Source organism: Gadus morhua, chromosome 16 (genome assembly GCF_902167405.1).
Source record: "Gadus morhua chromosome 16, gadMor3.0, whole genome shotgun sequence".
NCBI lineage: Eukaryota > Metazoa > Chordata > Actinopteri > Gadiformes > Gadidae > Gadus > Gadus morhua.
Window position 1 is genome coordinate 22634067 of NC_044063.1, and position 21060 is coordinate 22655126.

Here is a 21060-nt window from a genome sequence, read left to right on the forward strand (position 1 = left end):
CCATTATCTTGATACTTTTTATTTTTAAATTCATCTGTACAACCAGGAATCAAATGAGCCTAGCAGAAATGACCTGTACATGTATGATAAATGCTTCTGGTCAACATAGCTGGAAACAGTTAAATAATCAAATGATTACATTGTCTAACCAAGTACACACTTAAAACCAGTGCTGCCAATGAAAAACATGTAGCTTCAAGGCAGGGGCAAAACAGAAAAATGTTCCCTTTAGAATACAGCTTTTATACAAAAGTATAGTTAAATTTCATTATTTACACCAAAACTAACAATGTCAACAGTTCTAGGTTGATTTCGCATGAAAAAAAATTCAGTGGATAGAACTGCATTGGCAGTAGGCTTTGGGTAATAGCGCATCAGAGTGTGTGTGTGTCAGGGGGAAAGCAACACAGGTCTAGACATTTTTTGAATAAATTGAGAGCCCCATATCACTGAAATTAAAAACCTTTGTCCCAATTGATTAACACATTTACATTACATCTGCCAAGCATCGACATTTGGGGCACAGTATGAATGACCAGTTTCCCTAGTTAGAGATCGACATGTTTGAGACTCATTTTATGTTATCCAAAAAACGAATGCCTTTTATTTTAGAAAATAACTAGCATTCCCATTAAGCTCATCTACCATAAACTGCAATAAACAGTGTATCTTAAACTACCTAGACTAATTTGTGAGACTGGGCTTACAACCAAAATAAAATAAATTGCTGCTGGCGCACTAATGGATAATACGCTAACAGCCCAAGGCTATGGGCTTGTTGCGGTTATCCAAAGTGAGACCCAGTGTGATATATACTGTATATCATGGTATGTAGTAACGTAGACAAAGCCATCTCCCCTTTGCTTGAATAACAATGTGGATTGGCTTTGACATGGAGTTGTGTTGGCCGCAAACTTGCAAAATTTGTGTCGCTACGCTGACATGAGCCATCCCTTTCTAGTTCTTTGAATGTACACATAACTTGAAATGTATATTGTAAATTATTATGTCAAAAGGATTGCCAGCTCTTCTCGATTTCACATGCAAACTGAAGATATGGCATGGACTGTGTAAATGTATCAGGCTTCAGTAAACTAGGCATATCAACACCTCTTTTGTCTGCGGTTAAAAATAATCTCAAATGAACTGTTCAAGCAAATTTAGATAAATGGGAATAGAAAGGCTCTTGAAAGCCTGGCATTTTTATGAGAGCTAACCAGATGAGGCTCATTCTTCCTAGGTCCACAAATCTCTATAGTATGGCTCCTGCAGTGGATGAAATTAACACATTTTATCTGACATCTGTGATGTCACCATTTGTGCCACTCCTAGATTGCAATCATTAGAAAGAGAAGGAAGACAATTGAATGGAAAAACTCTGAACAAGTTTAACATTAACAAACAACTGAACTGTAAAGTTAATAAACGCTTGACAAAGTGTGCCGTTAACATTCAAAGACCGACGTGCCACCCCCAATCTTTTTTTGATGAGTTATGTTGCAATAAAATGACATTAACCTGCAAAGCAAGATACAGTGAGGAAAAGGCATGTTTGCTAGAAACCATAGATCATGATCATTTGATGCTCATTCATTACTGAGGCCTTGGGGGAGACTTAAATAGGACGGAGAGAAAGCAGTCACATTACCTTTTATTTTTGTTACAATATCGATTTTTTTTTATTTTACAAGCACCATTTTACTCTTGAAGTTTAAAGTTGTGAAGGATGAGTGGGGAAAAAAATAAGTGTTTTACTCGGAATCAGTGCTTGGTTTCAGGTAGCATATACATCACTCCCAAAAAAATTAAAATAAACACAAAACAGTATTTTGCATGTCCAAAAGTTTTCTGTATCATCAATTTGGTGCCTTGGAGTGTAGCCAGGATCAAAAGCTGTCAACCCAAGTGCTGCATCCTCTCTCTGCCAGTGTGCGGTTAATCGAAACGAGCTAGATAGGAGGGGGAGATTTTATTTTTGTTATTTTTCAGTGTCAATACATTTTAGGTAGATAGACCTAGAGTAGCAGTTTCATTGGGCCGCATACCTCATCTCCAACCATGTTCCACAGCTGGATAAGTGGCAGGCCTGTGTTGTTGTCATAGTTTGAAACCTTTGACAAAGCAAAAATACAGTCAGTATGTTTTTGGACATCGGCGTAAGAATGCAGAAACTTTTAGTTGAAGCATCAATGTTCACCTGTGCAAGGAGGGCCACCCCTCTAGTCAACTCCTCAAGCGTAGAGTTGGCCTCTGTCGAAAATCTATCCTCTCCTGTTAAAGCGTCATGAGTACAGTAGAAATCACAGTCAGAGTGGAACAAGTTATAACCAGCTTTTAATAGGCTAGTTAGTCTACACTGTTTGAAAGTAGTTTTCTTTAATATTAGCCGAGTGTCGCATGCAGCGCTCAACTATTGTTCTCCTTAGGTTTTATTCTTTCTTATTTTCTACAAACTTTGGGACCCATCTCCTTCCACAATTTTTTACCCAGAGACTCCATTCCAATTTTAAAATGTTTTGATTAGATCGGAATCGTGCGCTTCAATTCAAAATATTTGTAACTTTTTAAGATATTCTTTTAAAATATTTTTTACAACGGAAGTCAACGGGAGGTCCGCCCAGTCGCTGACCCTTCAGACTTTGTAACTTGGTCAATTTTTTACCGTTAACTTTCGTTCAAACGTTTAACAAATCAACACACTTGTATCTTTAAGAATTTCGTTAGCATTTATACTCTATTTCAGAATCACAGTTTAACAGTTAAATGTCATACGGGCGTTGTATATTTCCAGTTGGCCTCATTGACTTACGCTGAGGCTAGAGCGCGAGGACGTGGCTGATCCACAGGGGCTTAACCCTTGTCCAGTTCTGGCCGTGTCAGAAAGATGCTACAACCCCATCCTGGCGGTTTTACAGATATTTGTTTAATGAGATAACCATAATGTTGACATACCTGGCTGAGGAGCGATGTTGTCGAGCAATACTTCAGCACCTTGGAACGGTAATGTTACAAAATCTGACCTGAAAATTAAAAAAAATGCAACAATGTTATTTATCTTTTTGAATTATTTTTTAATCTACAATTGTTAATTGTGTATCAGATAAACATTTTGTGGCCCCTTCAGTTTGGATTTAAAACCAATGCTGGATTTGCAGTTCCACATTGCGACTCAGACATTGCAGTATAAATGCCAGAAGCTCTGTAAAGATCAATACCACATCATGTCGTATTTGAGGTCAGAAACAGTGTGCTTTTGAGTTGGGAAACGGCACAAAGGACTAACAAAGCAGAAATGGAGTCAACCTGCTACCGGCCATTTCATGAGGAGCAAATGTGTGCCGTCCTTTAAACGGATGTAACCTTTCAACCAGCCTTTGACCAATGCTCCTGCATAAACGTACCTTATTTGTCGGAGTGTGTCGATCTTGACTCTGTCATATCCACCATAGTCCACGTATCTGATCTCCACTTCATCTGTCTCTTTGTAGAAGGTGATGACCTGAGCCCTCCACCAGGCCCCCTCTACCGATGGTGCTGCACAGATTACTCCAACTAAAACAGGACAAGAACATATCAGCATTTTTGGCCTTTAAATTGAGTATTCGTCATATGCCTCAAATCTGATCCTACTTTTGTTCCATAAAAATAACCGTACTAGTTGTATTTGAGGCCTTCTCAATCAACTCTTCGGTGGTAGGGATTTTGCTCAGGCGGACTAGCTGCCAAAGATTTTAACCCTGACAAGACGACCACTTATGGACAATGCAATTGCAATCCGTAGTAAATTACAAAGTATATACAAATATATCCGGTTGGGGAAAAAAACACATTGTGAATGCAATACTATCAATATCAGGAAGTCCAATGAATACCAATATGTATGTGTTCGTACCCTCAGCGGGAGAAGGCAGAGTCGGAGTGCCTGGCTGGGAGTAGCACAGGAACATCTGCTGGTCCAGGCTGCGTAGAGCGTGATAGGTGGGGTGGGTATGTTGCTGGACAAAGACATGTCCTGCCGATACAATATTCACAACAATCACTTCCACAGTCACGCCGCTTGGCAGCAGAAGCTATTTAGAAAAAGACAAAAAAGCAGATGAAAAGTTACATCAACTGTAGGTCATCTCGAATTCACTAATTGTTTTACAATATAACAAAGTTAGCCTGTTCCACCTAATGTCTTGAATTTGTGCCCTTATTGTAAGGCAAGAGTGGGCCACGTAGCTTTAAATAAGATACATAATTATGAGTCTGTAGGCGTCTCCTTACATTTTTTCTACAAACATTTATCCGTTTGACATCACAAATTGTGGGTGTATGCGTGTGTCCACTGAGAAGTGGTCTGGACAAGTGGTTTTTAAGAAAGCATTGTTGAGTGTAGTTGGTTAGCAGTTTTGCCAAATGGCATGATGGGTTTAGTAGTGCGTTACCACCCCTAGCCGCAATACTGTCTTGTATTGCGATGGGATCACTAATAGTTGTTGGACCACCAGAACATGCTGGCTAAAGCTCGCTCTCCGTCACCTGCTATGGATCCAAGGAAGCGCAGTGTTGAGACTAAAATAGGTACAATGCTGGAAAATTTGGAAAAACTGTTCAATTATAACCATAAATACAGTATATTAGCAGCAAGTTTACAACTAGAATTTTTTTATTATTTGAATGTCTACATCCGATCAAGGACCCACACGATGGTGCTCCATCAGCGTGATCTAGAAGCTGAAAATGAGGGCCTACAGACTTTACCAAATAATCAATAGCTGCTAAATGTTATATCATTGTGTCGCTATAGCGATGGGCACGAGTAGTAAATTCCAAACTCGAGTGATCGAAGGAATTCCTCGAGGATCAATCGAGTACACGTTTAATCGAATCTATTTTTAGAATGCAACGCATCTGCAGCAGGAATAGGCCTGATGATGAACGGCAATATTACCAACCAAACATGTAATGCTTATTCTCCATCAAAACAGTCAGAGTTATCAGAGTATTCATTATTTATTTTTGCAAACGTTCAAAACACATTTTCCTTACAAAAATAAATAGGCGTCTCACAATTTAAATCCCGTCGAACCAAGGCCTGTAACAGTTTAAAAAAGCTAAAACGAAACAAGTAGCCTAACCATTGCAAATAATTTAAAGCTGCAAATAAAACGGCAGCAAATGGACTATGGAAATACTCAGCGTTGTGATCCTCTCTACACGCCCGGGATTACAGCTGCGTCTTGCGGCGGTGAAAATAGCCGATACACTTGGTTGCTGCGGGTCGGCTTTCCCGAACTCACCGTTGTGTTACAGGAGCATATGTTGCCGCATAGTACTTTCTGGTAGCTCGATTTCGCTTGGCATATTGTACATTTCACCTTATGATCTCCTATTTCTTTAAAGTATTTCAATTCTTCGCTGCGCTTTGCTTTAACCGCCATCTCTTAACATTTTGAATTCTGGCGTGCCTGCACACGGCACGGAACGCGCCACACAGAAATGGATACATTTCATTTGCTTTGTGCCCACTGCATGCGTTAGTGGCGCCGACAGAAAATTGATACATTTGCTTCAGAAAACTTTGTGTGTGTATATGCAAACTCGAGTTTGCCTGTCCACCAACCAAGTTCATTTATAACGAGGAGTACTCGAGTAATCGATTCCTCACGCCCATCCCTAGTCGCTAACTGTTGTCACTGTTCAAGACGGGTCTAGGCTGCTCAAGACGGATTTGACAATAAACAGTTCTAATGCAACCCTGGCAAAAGGATGAAGTCACTCGGGAGGGCTGTTGATATTGGGAAGGGGAAATATTTAACAGTAACGATAAGACGGCAGGCTATAGAGATATAATTTTGGATTTGCCGGATTCTTAGCTCCGCTCCATGCATTATCTTGCAACGACAGCCTACCTAATGGTGGATTGTCCCTTACAAAGTTGATTATGAAAACAAACATTCCACATATTAACTTAAGAAATATAGGAAGCCCAGTCTTACCCAGGATGTCATTGGTAATGATGGAAGACTTAGTGGTGATGGTGGCGGCGCATACAGGTTAGCCAAGTCCAAGTCTTTAAACTTCTTGCCAATTAATGATAGGGCTTTATCAACTTGTTGCTGTGTTCCTGGAAGGGAAGCCAAACCAAAAATGAATTTGTATGAATTGAGAGAGAACACTATAACCTATAGTTTTAAACACAATAACTAAATACAATTCATACATTTTTTAAAGAACCTCATCACTGCAACCTCAACACCTTCAATTTACACACTGGACCTTTAAGGGAACGAAACACTGAATTTGGCACAAATTACTATGCCATATTTTCATTTACAAGACATTATCATTTGAAGGGAATAATTTGAAGCACGCTCCCTCCTTACTAACCTTCTATGTGACAGATCTGGAACTCTTGTGTATATGGCAAGGTTGAAATATAGATCTTTGCAGCAGAGTTTTGCTTTAAGAAGCTCACGTATCTTCCCTGCTTCCCTATTAATCTTCCCACCAGGTGCTGTTGAGGGAGAAGATAAGTTATAGAGAGAGGTTTTAACTAACCTTGAGGATGGAATTGATGAAGATTTAATTTTACACAATCCTACCCCTCAAATAAATCAGTAAGTGACATGTGTCTAGGCTCACCTTTGGCACCTCAATTTCCCAAATTATGTGCTCAGAGCTGGAGACAGCAGCATTGTTGCTTTGGCTGTCCATTGCCCCCATGGTGCAGCCACTATCCACAGAGTCCATACTGTTCACATCTGAACCTGGAAAGGCACACAATCATCAGTAACTTGCCTGTCCATGCTACAAACATCGATATTTACTGCATTTGACGTGCAGTGTCACACTCCCAAACACTTTGGGGATTCAAGCTGGTGAGACAACATGCTAGCTAGAGCATATTTCCTCATACATCGACGGCATTTCCATGCAACAAAATGGATAGAAATGATACAGAGCTATATCAATAGTATTGTTATACTTTAAATAAAGTATAATAATACTTTATATAAAGTTTTGCCTATATTGCTATATCTATTAGGGGGTGTTCACAAAATTCACGGCTCGGTAAATATCATGGTTTTTGGGTTACGGTTTTAAGTTGGGTACATTTTTCGTAAAGGGGGGGGGGGGGGGGGGGGGGGTGATAAAAGAGACTATAAAAAATAAATAAAAAGTTATACAATTGATTCGAGAGTTATCCCCAAACAATTTAAAAGTGGAGCTGTGCCACTGTCACGTTAAAATTGTACCGGGGGCGAAAATTGTACCGGCCTACGTCATCAGTTGTTGACAAATTCCAAACCTGCCTGGCAACCGACGACGCGATCGTCTGTTGCCTGGCAACGGGCGATCGCGTCGAATGACGTAGGAAGGTTCTTGAACATTCGCAAACTTTCATGCTCGTTCATTGCACTCCATTGAGTGTGACAAGACAGGTTTTTGAAACCTGCTTTAAACACTCAGTTTACTAGCTAAATTCGATTAAACAATTAAATAAAATACAAATATAAAGTAAAAACAAGTGTTATCTAGCGATCCGTTATCTGTATTATGTTATTTGGTGTTCGGCAACATAAGCGCGAATGGTTTTTGAAACCTGCTTTAAACACTCAGTTTACTAGCTAAATTTGATTAAACAATTCAATACAATACAAATATAAAGTAAAAACAAGTGTTATCTAGCGATCCGTTATCTGTATTATGTTATTTCGTCTTTGGAAACATGAGCGGAATGTTTTTTGTCCCCTGCCCGGCAACGAACAACCAAATCAAATCAGTTGTCAAGTTGCCAACAACTGATGACGTAGGCCGGTACAATTTTCGCCCCCGGTACAATTTTAACGTGACACAACCATTTAACATTCTTAAATAGGGTTGTAGCCAAGAAAACTTTTTTTCTGAAACAGTCTCATTGGTTAAAGCACATGTTTTGTTGGGCCAACACTTGTGCAAAATCAGCTGTGTGGATGAAGTCTGACTTTCGGATCCACTCTTGGTCACTATGAAATGGTTACAGCAGAGCTTCAATGTAAAGCGGCACAGCAGAGCTTCAATGTTTGGTGCTGCAACGCACACCAAACATATATTTTGAGCAGTGCTGGAAGCTATTGCGTGGCTGTGTGGTTATAGTGCGGTGTGAGGGCTCTCATTTGAAACACGACCCAGGTATGCTTCAAGTAAGAGACAGCTTGGAATGTAGATAGTTCAAATGATCATTAAACTGAAAATGGGGTTTAGGTAGTGACAGCACTTGCTCTATTCAAGAAAAAAAAAATTAGAACTGGAGTAGATAACTTTAGCTCCCATTAAAATTATGTAAAGCTTTTTGAGGCGAGAAGTTGCTTTAAAGGCTTTTTGGATGGATGACATGAATCTTATGCCTTAAAACAGTCATTATGAAAGGCTTGCTCTTAAAAATGTACATGCTTTCGCAGATCACCCTTACATGATACATACAATATCCATCACAATAAAATTGGCCCAAAACATGCAAAATATACAAAAAAACTGATATGCTATAAAACCCTAATATATGCGCTGGCCAAGACGTGTCAAACAAACCACTATCCGAAATACTTTGCCATTTCAAAAAACAAGCACATTAGAAACAAAAATGCATGAACCACAACACCAACGCAACAGAACGGAAGAAAGTGACCACCCCGTTTACAGCGAATTCAACACTCTTCTGATTAAATTCATTGATAAGTATGATATGAGAGATAAAAAATAGAAACTAGAAGTAGTGAAAATTATTAATACAAGTTTGACTCAAACAGGAGTTAAAATACTTTTTCAAATTTAGATTCATCACAACTCACCTCCAGATTGATCAGTCTCCGTTTCTACGGTCCTGTTAGTTCCATTCCTTAAACCAATTCCATTGAGATTTTTTATCTCACACAATTCTTCTAGAGTAGCCTCTCCTGTGAAGTCAAGCACATTTGCTTCTTGGGATTTTTCAGACAATTGGTTTGGTAGTGTGATCGTTCGTCTCGACAGGTCAATATCACAGAACAGATCCACTTTGTTGCAAGGCAGGCTGGTGCAGAGGTTGTTCTTGCTGGTTCCATCCTCTGTGAGGCATGTGCTGCCAGCAGATCCCTCTGTCATTCCAACGCCGTCAACTGCATCCTTTGAGACTGGATTTGGTAGCTGGATCAAATGTGGCATCATTGGCCTGAGGCCACTCCATGCATTCTCTACGACCATTTCACTAATCGTAGAAGGCTCCAACACGACGGTGGCAGTGAATCCATTAATAATCCTGTCTTTTTCCTCCTCCTTGAATGCAGAATCCCTAAACTCACATTCAATTACGGTGGGGCTTGTTACCATTATGGGCTTTTCGGTGATGGGCCTAATGTCAGCCAACAGCATACTACTGGATTCAGGTTGCCCATTCTCTGAATCTTGAAAACTGTGAACACCGAAGACCTCCTGGGTGGCTGCAGAGATCACTTCATTAATGAGACCAGCCGCCAGAAGCTCCAACTCCTCTTTATTGGCAGAGCTGCAAAGCTGCTGCCCTGAAAGCTCAATAGCATCCGGGTGGCATGGAGAAGTAGACACTTCAATATGTGCATACATTGGAGGAGCTGAATTAACAGGTGCGCTAGTTAAGTGTTGATGAATGTGCAGTGGTGTGCTCATCTTTTTGGAATCTATATCCAATGTAGTAACATTCTGGAGGACTTCTGTAACCATCTCCTTTTCATTGCCAATTTGGCAGTCCTTTAAGGGCTGTGCCACACAGGGCACGGATACTTCTTCCAATGCAACTTCCCCCTCAGGTTCAGGCCTCTTGGCATTAACAAGTTGTACAAGTGTGGAGTAGGCTACCTCAACTTGGTCAAATGGCACAGACTGGAAGGGTGAGATGGATGCTTCCATTAAATCTGGGACTGGTTTATTAACCTCCTCTGGTTCCAGTTTTAAGACCGAAAGTGGACATTTCTCTGGGTCCTTGCAGCCATTCTCTGACTCATGGGAGTCATAGCTTTCATTGTTACTAGAATGGAGCAGTGGATCTAATTCAACACTACCAGGGTACAGAGCTGCCACAGCAGCTTCCTGTTCCTGTGTAGCATTGTCGTCTGGCATGAAGATCTGTGCATTTCCCTCTTGTGATTTTTGATTGCCAATGCTAAGAGGTCCATCTTTACTGGTATGCTGGTAGACGAGAGCTGCATCATCTGTTGGGGACACCATACCTTCTTCAACGAAACCATTTCTGCCTTCTGTTGGACAATTTAAGGAGTCCACAGAAACTGGGATGTTTTCAAGGCTTTCGTGGCTGGTGATTCGCTCTTTCTTTCTTGAGATGTACCACCAACTGCCTATCAACACCAGCACTCCAGGCAGTGTGTAGGGAACTACCGAGCGGAACCTCAGAGGCATCTCCTTGGAACTCTAACAGCTACACCTGAAAGAGGAGGAATGTACCAATTAGCAAAGTAACAATAGTTGAACAACAAGTCAAACAAATCTCACTTAGCCAAAGACCTCCAACCTTTAATGACATTATTCTCCATTGGATAGGCCATATAGTCTCACAGATAATGGAGGTAGGACGCAGTGCCCTCCATTTAATTTCCTTTATAATGGCCATTATCAAATGTAAATGTTAATGAATTAGCGATTAATTAATTGTCATTTGGCTGCATCCTATAGAGGACGCAAAAAGTAAACTTTGCCCTTTTAAAAGATATGGTCCCCATCAATTTTCTCTGCATTGACAAAAAAACCTGCCTTATTTATATACCAACCGTCATTATATGGAGACACTAGCTAGTTAGCATGTCATTCATGCCTATTCATTACTGCCACCTATTGGACGATATAGGCTCCTTATTAAGACATAATATAAAAGCAAATAAAGAACATGCATTTTTATTTTTGATTTAATTTAATTAGCATTTTCAGAATTGTACTGCATGATAACATGTGACTTTGCACACGTTTGAATGTCACTGCTTGTCCGTTGATGTGGCCTGGCCCAGATACATCTTTACCCCCTTCACCCTGTATCCATACCTCAATAATGAACCAGCCCCACACCATACCAAAGAAGGTGAGCAGCATTCCACAAAATTCAACTTGGCAAAGTTTGAATTAATTGCAGGGTTTGAGTTTTTTTATCTTAATTGTGCAAAAAGGGGATTAATTTGTTTAATATACTGTATTAATCCTTGTTCATATATCCCCTTGCTGGGATAACATTTGATAACTTGACTGTACAACTTAAGATATGTTTGAAATCAAAGTTGATAAAATGGCATTGTAGCATGTATTACAGATGCTATTGTATTAAATCATCAATATATTGGTTACTAAGAACTGTACTACAAGAGAGTTAATTTAAACCTTGAATGAATCCATTTGCTTCTAGCAGGGTTTGATTACAGAAAATGAGCTGTGTTGAAGTAGTGGTACCCAATTATTTATAGATATATACACCTTTCATTTATTCCTCTGGTGGCTATCCTGATCCCCATTGCAACTTTTTCCTATAATGTCCAATGATAAAAAAAATATGGATTCGGAGTTGTAACAATGGTGATTTGAATGCAGGCAGACGCCAAGCAGTATTCTTCTGTAATGTTTCGGATGCTTGATGATAAAGGGCGTATTTTCAGCATAACTACCAACTTTTGAAGTAGCTCATTCGTTGCAATTGAATACAGTCCCACGTTAGTTTAACATTTGAAATGCAACACATATAGCTTTCCTTAATGTTATAGCCTTAAGACAAGTTCGGCAAGGTTAAAATGCCACCACCTCTTTGCCAGCGTGCGCTTCTCGCATTTTGGGTCAATAAAGTGTGGCTGTTCCTGTCCGCGACCTTGGAGACAGATTGATAACAAGGGCGTAGCATTAACTTCACAAGTCAAAAACCACTCACTCGCGATTCAAGCATTTTAAATACATTCTCGTTGTATCCCAAATTCTAATGCGAGTCCACAACATAAGCAAGGTCTAAGTGCCACCATGCTGTGTGGTACAACGTTAGTCAGAATCATACTCACTTTACCGGCGTGTTATAATAAATGAAGGACATCAACTTTATCCTATGGGTAGCTTTTAGTAAGCAACAGCTAAGATGCTTTGGTCACATTGCCACAGATAAAACATACAATGCGACGTACAGTGGCAATAGTCAGTGCAATTGGTTTTAACCAGAGGCTACATGACAGCTTTACGAAACCCTGACTTTGACCTACACTGGTCGGAGACGCTGCATGCTAGGCCGCAGCGCACACTTTAGACTTTACAGTTGGGCAGCCATACTGAGAAAAGCTTAGATGCAAACATATGCATAGCGGACCACATTTAAGACAGCATTTGAAACATTGAAGTGACGGAGAGTCGTTTGATCACGACCGTAGGCGACAAATCATAGTCTTGTGTGAAATAGCATGGCCTCGGGACAGCCTAAATCACTTAAGACTCTTGTGTATGGCTAACTAGCTTCATGTTTCATTTCACGGATCCATTACAGAAGAAGCCATTAAAAAATAACTTTAGGTTTAACAGAATCGAATATGGTCACACGCCTTTGCAGAGTAAAAAAAATCCAATTTAAGCTCCACTCTGCAGGCAGATCGGGCCTTAGAACCTAACGCTAGGCTAGGTGTTTAGCTTTGGTAAAGGTGGTGTAGTGCTACTCATATGTTTTTTGCTACAATACAGGTCAGCAGAGACGATTAATTACTGCCACATACCGCACAGAGAAGTATATCACCGTTTAATTTGCTTTGGACTCCTAAAAAATGAGATGGCAGCTTGTAGAAAGGCGAGCAACGTTTGGCTGTAACAGATACGAGCCTGCTCGGACCCAGAGGACGGAGGTTACCCACACACTACATGCAGTATGTTAAGTGAGCCAGTAAACCCAGTAATTTCCATGATTTACCTTTGACATTTAACAACATAACGATTGAACGACATGACATCACTTGGTTCTTGAGTCGTATTTTTAGTTGTACGTTTTACGTCAAAGCTATTGCTATTCCGTTAACCCAGCTACTCACAGATTATGAGCGTCTTCAATGCCGCCACGGTGGTGTGAACTGTGTCAAAGTTTTTATTCCGGACTAAATGTATCTCCAGATCGCCTTCCTAAAACCTTCCCCACGTGTTGTCGGTACATGCAGCGGACTCTAAAAACAGACTCAACAGCTGATAAAAACATCGCGATAACCAAATCCGTCATGGCCCCCGTTCAGCCCTTTACAGAAACGCAAAACACACACACGCACAGAGGGAATCTCGCGAGATATTATTTGAAGACCACGAAGTATAAATTTACACGTGGTGGGCAATTTCAAAAATACTTCTTTCAAATTCGACCTAAACAGGTTGGGTAGAATATATCTGTGATCAACGTTTATTACTTTTGACCTTGAATATGGGTCATTCGCCTTATGCAAATCTTTTTCCATGAATGTGTTTTTCAGGCTAGTGCAATAGTTCTTTGTTAAAAGGTTGCTGCAAATCTAAAGCTTTGACAAAAGGCTACTTCCACAAAATAACAAATTCCTAAATTTTTCGTTAAAGCCATTCTACATTACTCAGCAATGCAGAATGTAATTCTGTAAGAAGCTCACGTATCTTCCCTGCTTCCCTATTCATCTTCCCACCAGGTGCTGTTTGAGGGAGAAGAGAAGTTATAGAGGTTTTAACTAACCTTGAGGATGGATGCCTATATATATGCTTATACTATCAATAGTATAGGCATATACTACTATGGGCATATACTATCAATCAATTTAAATTAACCACACGGTGTAACCATTAACTACAACTAACCATAATATAAAATTAGTCAAATGTAATCTTAAAACAAGTGGCCTTCTCTAGTAATGGAATCATATTAAGGGAAAAATAGTATGGGAAAAGGAATAATGAAATTGTTCCCTTGCTTTACCATTCCTTATTCTAATTATTTTGGTATTTTGAGCAAGTTTCTCTCTAATATTTGAATAATCCAACCTACCATATGTTCATTACCCGCCGGTGTGTGTATTCTATAGTTTGACTACAACTAGACGTCAATTATTATGAAGAAACTTTCCCAAATAACCATTACAAAATAGGGAAAATGAATACTCAATATATATCGATAAATTATTTGATTGAATTTATTTTTTGTCTAATTAGTAATGCAACTAACCTATGAGAAAGTTTAAATGCAATCTCCCACCCGAAACTATCCATAGCCTTTGGCAAGCGTGGTTCTTTGTTGTACTTTTTGATTAACCTGGCTCAACAACATTTGTGATAAGTCAAACTGCAGCAGGACTATAGAAAACTCAATCCAAACCTGCTTAGCTGTATACAAATAACAAGAATCATCCTTCTTACAGAAAAAATTAAGAGTGAAATTAATACTAATGTAGCGATATTCCCATTCACTGATCGATCATTACCACTCAAACAAATTTTAAAACAAACAAACTTTAGAAAATTATTTTTTGACTATTCATTAAATTTTAATTAGTCTACTAGTAAATTATATTACCAAAACGACATAGTATTACACACAAGCACAGACGAATAAACCTTGACGTAGAAAATGTCTAGACTTTCTGATTCTGTTAGTTTCCAAATATATTCAAGAGCAAAACATTTTATTACCAACACTGGAATAGTTTGATTTGTATATTATACAGAAATTAACTGCTTTACAAAAACAAAAATTATACAATATCACATGTATGTACAGTGTAGTAAATATACCATCTCAAATTGTACACAAAGTATTTACAATTGTCACACAAACTGCATTTAAAACAAAAAATTCTTACCAATACTTTACATACATTGGATTTTGCATAACACCAAATAAAACATGCCACATTTGGGGTTTTTCTATACAAAATCCTGACTAAAATTAGTGCAAGTCAACCACTTGATCAAGCGCTAACGCCTTCCTAATTCTTGAAATTCTACAAGTCAAATAAAAGCATGGAAGATTTAGCAAACTTAAAATATGCTGCAGAATAAAACATTGTTGGATTGATTTTGTCTGAAATCTATACAATTATTTAAAAAGAAATGCAAATCTTCCTAGTCATTCACTGCTACAATGAAATGTGGGAAAGAACCACTTCTAGATCATGTAACGTTCAATGCAATAGAACATAAATCGCGATTCAATTTTGTAATGAAGCATTTCGATTCATTTGATTGATGGACCTAAAATTATATTGATACAAGGGTTTGTGTTTTACACCCGAGGCCTGAAATATTTCCTATTTGGGTGAAAAACGGCTAACTAATCTAGAATGCAGTACCATTTTGTATATTTAAGTATAGAGGAGAGACATAGCTACATTTAAGATTGTTAGTAAATGAGCACAGCAAAAATACTGCAAAAACACAGGACTAATGACTTAAAGAAAGGGCTTCAACAAAGACCAAAATTACCCAAATGACAACATTGGGTCTTTTTACCTTAATGTAATCAAACGTAACATTATAACAATGCATCAACAATTTACGGTCAGGGGGATTTAAGGCAAATTTAACGTTTAAAGGCATAAGCTTTTTTTTGCCTTCATCAGATGTCCATTTGCCACATTACTGTGAGTCGCGAATATATTCATTCTTCATGAGACTTCTAGTTTTTAATATAATTGTACAATTATATTCCCTTTTCATGATTATTCCAACCTAAAGTAATTTTTAAATAAAAAGTATTTCTAATAAGGATATCTCCATTCCCTTTCAGTACTCAGCCAAAGCAGCTCTTAAATATGATTTTTTTTTTTCACCTCAAATACACATGGTACATCGTTCAAAAAGTGGGTAATAAATTAAAAGGTTGACATGCATCTGACAAATGAAATATATTCTCAACTTTACCAAGACAACAATAATTGGCTGCACAGAAAGGAGTGACACATTTATAACTAAAATTTGCTTCAAAAGTAAAATGCTAAATGTTTAAATTACACCATCTCCTTCGGATTTGTTGCCATTTTATTGGATTGACTGAATTCATGGAGTGTTACAAGACCTGCTTTATATCCAAGTCCAGATTTAAATTGTCTCAAACTTAAACTTTAACAGATTAAACACAATATATTGGTCAACCTTGAGATGCAGAGGTTGCTTATAGCAATACTGTTCCAATAGTCACCAGTAATTGTACATTAGAGTAAACCTAAGGCAACGCAAAAAATTGCACCATAATTGCAAGTTAACATGTTGAAATGGATCTTCCCTGTATTTGCAAAAATATTGAAATGGTGGTTGCCTAAAATGTAGAAGTGTGTGGATTATTGCCCATTAACAATGTTCTGTGTCACTCTGTAAACAAAAGAATATGCAGTAAAAAATGTTTTACACACACACACACACACACACACACACACACACACACACACACACACACACACACACACACACACTTACTTTAGTACCTTTCCCGAGTGCTATGCAATTTATATGTTAATAAATTGACTAACTTTACATTAACATTTTTGGAAAGTGTTTCAAACTGATTAAAGTTTTGTAGTACTATCTAGCTGTACAGGATAAATACTTTCAGACACAACAGAGCATATGAATGATTGTATACTTGACGATCATTAGATACCATTGATGTCAGAGCTCTTTAGTAGCTATTACACATGGTGATATGGACAGCACAACAAAATAATTAGTACCTGTTCTTTGTCCCCTGTGAGGTTTAACTTTCATTTTTACAAATTATACACATTGAAAAGTCCTGACAAAAGGCACACCATGGATAAAACATTAACATCTAAAGAACCACGACCGTCTAGTTATACATATTCTTTTTTTATGTAAAATATGTACATTAATTAACAAAAAATCCAATCAAATCAAGATTGGAGATGGTTTTAGTATTCCATCAAACGCATTCCTCCCCATTTCTCATTTGGTCCATTTCTGTACAGAAAAGGTGAGATGCCTGCACTTGGAAATGTAGAGGTGGTCATGAGCAAGTAAAAATAATGATGCTTTGAATTTTGCTTAAGGCTGAATGGATCAATGAATCTAGACAGTTTAAAGTGAGAATTTGAACAATTCCTTCTCAAACAAATGTAAATGCCCTTCATAACATCAATGTCATGATCCAATATCATATTTCACATCCCTCTCTCACTTAGTGACACCTACTAGTCAATGTCATTATTCCATAGTGCCTTGAAAGAGTTTCTGATGCAAAAGTATATACTGCACAGAACAGCCACGAAACACTAATTGGAAACATAAATATTTAGACTATGTTCCAAATATAGTTCCAATCTTTATATCCAGAACCCTGATAGTGTTTATTCCTTTCAGATTCCACCCTTCAAATATCCAAATTGTTGACCATTTATATCCATGCACTTGTGACCATCTGGATCTTGAATGAAGCCCCCAAACTGATTAAACCACTAGTAAAACTGCTGTCTTTTAATGTTCTTTTTGCTAAACAAACAGATAAAAAACATGGTGCCATCCCTCCCAACCCCCCCAAAAAAACAAACAGTAAAACGATAAGAAGTGCAGCATGATGTCTGGCTTAGAGGGCCCCAGCTCAGAGGGCCTTGTTTTGTCTATGTCGCGCTCACTCATACAATCTTCTTGATGCTCGACCTCTTGAAGCTGCCAGCACTGCGCTGCTTCTGCACCTGGGAGGCTGAGCCATGGCGCATTCGTCCTCCAGCTGAAAGGGCCGAGCTCGGAGACAACTGCACATTCTCCTTGTCCACACCTGGAGGGAGGACAATGGTGTGTGGACAATCAGCACAACATGTGGACAAACAAAGATCCATGCACAGAGGAGAGTTTTAAATAATGTTTATTTATTTATTAATAATCGTGATGTTTACACATCTACAATATGCCACATAGCGATCAAATTTAAACTGTCTCTTTGTGAGAACAACCGCAGGATTAGAGAGCTGGTGACTAGAGATTGCAACGCCAACTTAAATTTAGCCAGTGGTGCGTTCTCAAAGCCTCAATTGTCACTTTCGGGGAAAAACTCAATGTCTTAAGAGTTGTAGACAATACTAAGTGAACATTTTGGTATGCAGCCATCGCTGAAGATAGCAAGTTTATGCACAAAGAGAAAAGGGATATCCATGGAATCGCTCACGGATGGCATGTCGGAATCCAGATACATCCATCATATCTGGGCTTTCTGCTGCCAGAACAGACCATATCGGCCGGGTTAACATTGACCAATTCAACCTGGCCGTTTCCTCTTAGAACGAGGCTATGCCTCTGTAAGATGGTGTGCCTCTGCAAGATGAGATGAAGGCAACACCTTTAGCCTGCAAAGCCGTAGTGCATGCTGGATTTACTAGGCTTCTTGCCATAGAAACATTACCAAAATGTAATATGCAGTGTTGCAGGAACAGTTATTGTCATATGGAAATGAAACTCATAGCGGATACTTAATGTGCGATTTGATTAACTTCTCTCCTCTAACACTCCATTTTAACTAACACATGTATATCTCTGTGGGACGTAGAAGTGCCTACAGAAATGGAGTTCAGCTGCGAAATTGTTCCGGACAACATCGTCAGGCTCCTGTGTTTGCTAGGTTTCTCATTGAAAATAAATGTCTAGGGGGAAAGTTGCGGCTATCAAAAAAAGTGTCAAAAAATATTGAGCCATTAAGTTTAATTTTTGTTAAAGCCATGATTATGACCTAGTCCTAATATATCTATTTAAAAACGCAAAGCACTAACCTCTTTACTATTGAACTAATAGTAGAGAGGACTGCATTAATGAGATTGTTTCCAAATGGATATGCATACACGGACCTGGTGAGTGTTGCGATGTAGCCAGGGAGGTCATGGAGTTGGACAGGTTGAGGTTTGCTGTGATGCTGAGCTGACACTGACTGGAGGGTGGGTAAGGGGAGGTCGGCGTGCGCAACTGTTCTTCGCTGCGCTCCTCTTCGGCTGTGGGCAGGTAGCTTTCAACCAAGGCCTCCAGAAACTTGACAATCAGCTCTGCATAGTCTGGTATCTGGGTTTGCTGCAGAATGATGTAGTGATTAACACCAAGGTATTTCATATGAAGATATATGAAGAAAATATTTATAATATCTTTAACATTTAACATTTTTGTAGATTAATTATTTTGCACTGCTCCATGTAGTAACATTATATGTTATGCATATATATATTTAACCATGCTGCTGAACATATTTTATGACGAATATTGTGGAATAAGTGTGTTTGCAAAGCAAGACAGACTATTCCGTTTATTTTGTGTTCATTTTATGTAATTATCAACTTATCTACTATACTTAAAAAACAGTGCAGTACAGTGCCCCAATCAAATAATTATTTTAAATTGTGTATACTTTTAAAAATATAAAAGTAAACTATACTATTAATAAATATTATTTAAAATATAAACCCCCGAGATTCGTCAAATTAAATGCACGTGTAGTAACGACTTCCCCAAAAAGGTTGGTTGCTCTGTAAAGGGGGCGATATAACTTGTTGTCATACCTAAACGGCCATGCCCCCCAACCCGCTTTATAAAAAAACTGAAATTTGGCATCGCAGCCTTATTTAACATGCTGTATATTTTCCCTCCAAGACCCATAATGTCCGCATGGGAAGTGTTTTCTGAACGGTGACTACATTTCAGATTCTTTAAATTAAATATATAAGACTGTAGGGTCATGATTCATACCTTAGAGAAGGGGCCGGCAAACCTCCAGAGTCCATTAAAGCCAAAGCCTGTCAAATAGCAGAAAGAGGGGTGAGGAGAGGAAAGAAACAAACAAATTATTTGGACGTTGTAACCAAATCACCAAAAATGGGCATAACAATCAATTCATTATAACAATGGTTCTACGAATATGTTCAGAAAATAATGTACTTTGTAGATAAGAGGGCTGGTACTGTGGCGGCGACTCTTCGTGGTAGACTACATTCTGGACGATGCCGTGCACCGGGTTCAAAAGGTTGGTGTCCTGGCACATGGACAGCAACGTGTTGATCTTTGAGTCCAGAAGGTTGTGGCTGAGAAAGATATTCAAGAAAATGATATAAATATTAGTTATTGTTCATATCCATGCTTGAATTCAAATCATAAGAAAGCTGCCAAACAAAGCATTTCAAGACAGTTTATCCCATAGTCCCCAAAAATAGGAACTGTTCCTAAATTAGGATGCATGAGATTATGCTTCTTTAGTGAGAAAGGGCAGCCCAGATTACATTAGGAAGAACTTCTCTAAACATTCAGTAATCGCTTTCCCCTTATGTGCACGGCCTTCAGTTGTTCAAAGACTGACACCAACAAATTTCTATAGAGTACTAGCTATTAAAACAGTAAAATAAATGATTGAAATGTATATTTAAGTGTAGACCAATGATAAAAAACATGTTCTTAATTCTTTACATCTTGCTTGTATTTAGTCTCACAAGTATGAAAATGAAAGATTGATTCAAGGAAACATAAGTTACTACATACATTTCTAAAGTCAACTTTATCTTTCCTTTATGACCTGGAATACCAGTCCATCACTGAAGTAAATGTACGCCTATAAGAGCATCTTAAAGGACTAACATGTCAAACAATTTCACAGCTGAAAGCAACTCACCCCATACAGCCCTTTCATCTTATGGATGAATTTCGTTATTGAATGATATACTTTTAGTACAGTTACTTACACAACAGGAAAGACCTTTGGGAAGACAACGCTTGCCTCGGCTAGGTATTCGTATAATATACGTTGGTCAAAGTCATCAGTACTGTATTTGACTTGGGTGGCCTGGAAAAGCAGTATATTGTTACATTACAGAATCAAGTCACACTAATCAAATGAAATAAAATCATGCTCAACTTGGTGATGTTTGCAAACTCACCAACACAGTGAGAAGCAGAGCCTGAATTTTTGGATCAGTCAACACCTCCTCATCCAAAAGGACGTTAGACTCTGACACAGAGACCTTGCGGAGGTGAGAGTTGCCCATTCTTTGGGTCTCTGCATGAGTTGGGTGATGAAAATGGAGATGGGAAATGTGTTCATCACAAAAATAATTAATTGACAAATGCAGCCCAAAATTGAAA

At 38.6% G+C, this 21060-nt stretch overlaps 2 protein-coding genes across 4 annotated transcripts in view; both read right to left on the reverse strand.

Moving 5' to 3' along the window:
- Positions 1 to 3: 3 nt before the first annotated feature.
- On the reverse strand, positions 4 to 13233 carry akap1b (A kinase (PRKA) anchor protein 1b). The gene is made up of 11 exons (XM_030380968.1): positions 13029 to 13233; positions 8817 to 10420; positions 6631 to 6755; positions 6376 to 6502; positions 5985 to 6112; positions 3893 to 4070; positions 3402 to 3552; positions 2953 to 3020; positions 2198 to 2271; positions 2046 to 2111; positions 4 to 1949 (listed from the first exon to the last, which is right to left on the reverse strand). The coding sequence occupies exons 2-11, from the start codon at positions 10393 to 10395 to the stop codon at positions 1887 to 1889; spliced, it is 2559 nt and encodes an 852-aa protein (XP_030236828.1). The 5' UTR covers positions 10396 to 10420; positions 13029 to 13233; the 3' UTR covers positions 4 to 1886.
- Positions 13234 to 14464: 1231 nt separating this feature from the next.
- nf1a (neurofibromin 1a) overlaps positions 14465 to 21060 on the reverse strand; it is a 75467-nt gene continuing 68871 nt past the window's right edge. For all 3 annotated transcript variants that reach the window (XM_030380781.1, XM_030380782.1, XM_030380780.1), the window contains 6 exons: positions 20856 to 20974; positions 20661 to 20761; positions 19867 to 20009; positions 19678 to 19724; positions 18792 to 19008; positions 14465 to 17731 (listed from right to left, as the gene is read on the reverse strand). In XM_030380781.1, coding sequence (XP_030236641.1) covers positions 17589 to 17731; positions 18792 to 19008; positions 19678 to 19724; positions 19867 to 20009; positions 20661 to 20761; positions 20856 to 20974 — 770 coding nt within the window. In that variant the 3' untranslated portion in view covers positions 14465 to 17588. The remainder of the gene's footprint in view (positions 17732 to 18791; positions 19009 to 19677; positions 19725 to 19866; positions 20010 to 20660; positions 20762 to 20855; positions 20975 to 21060) is intronic.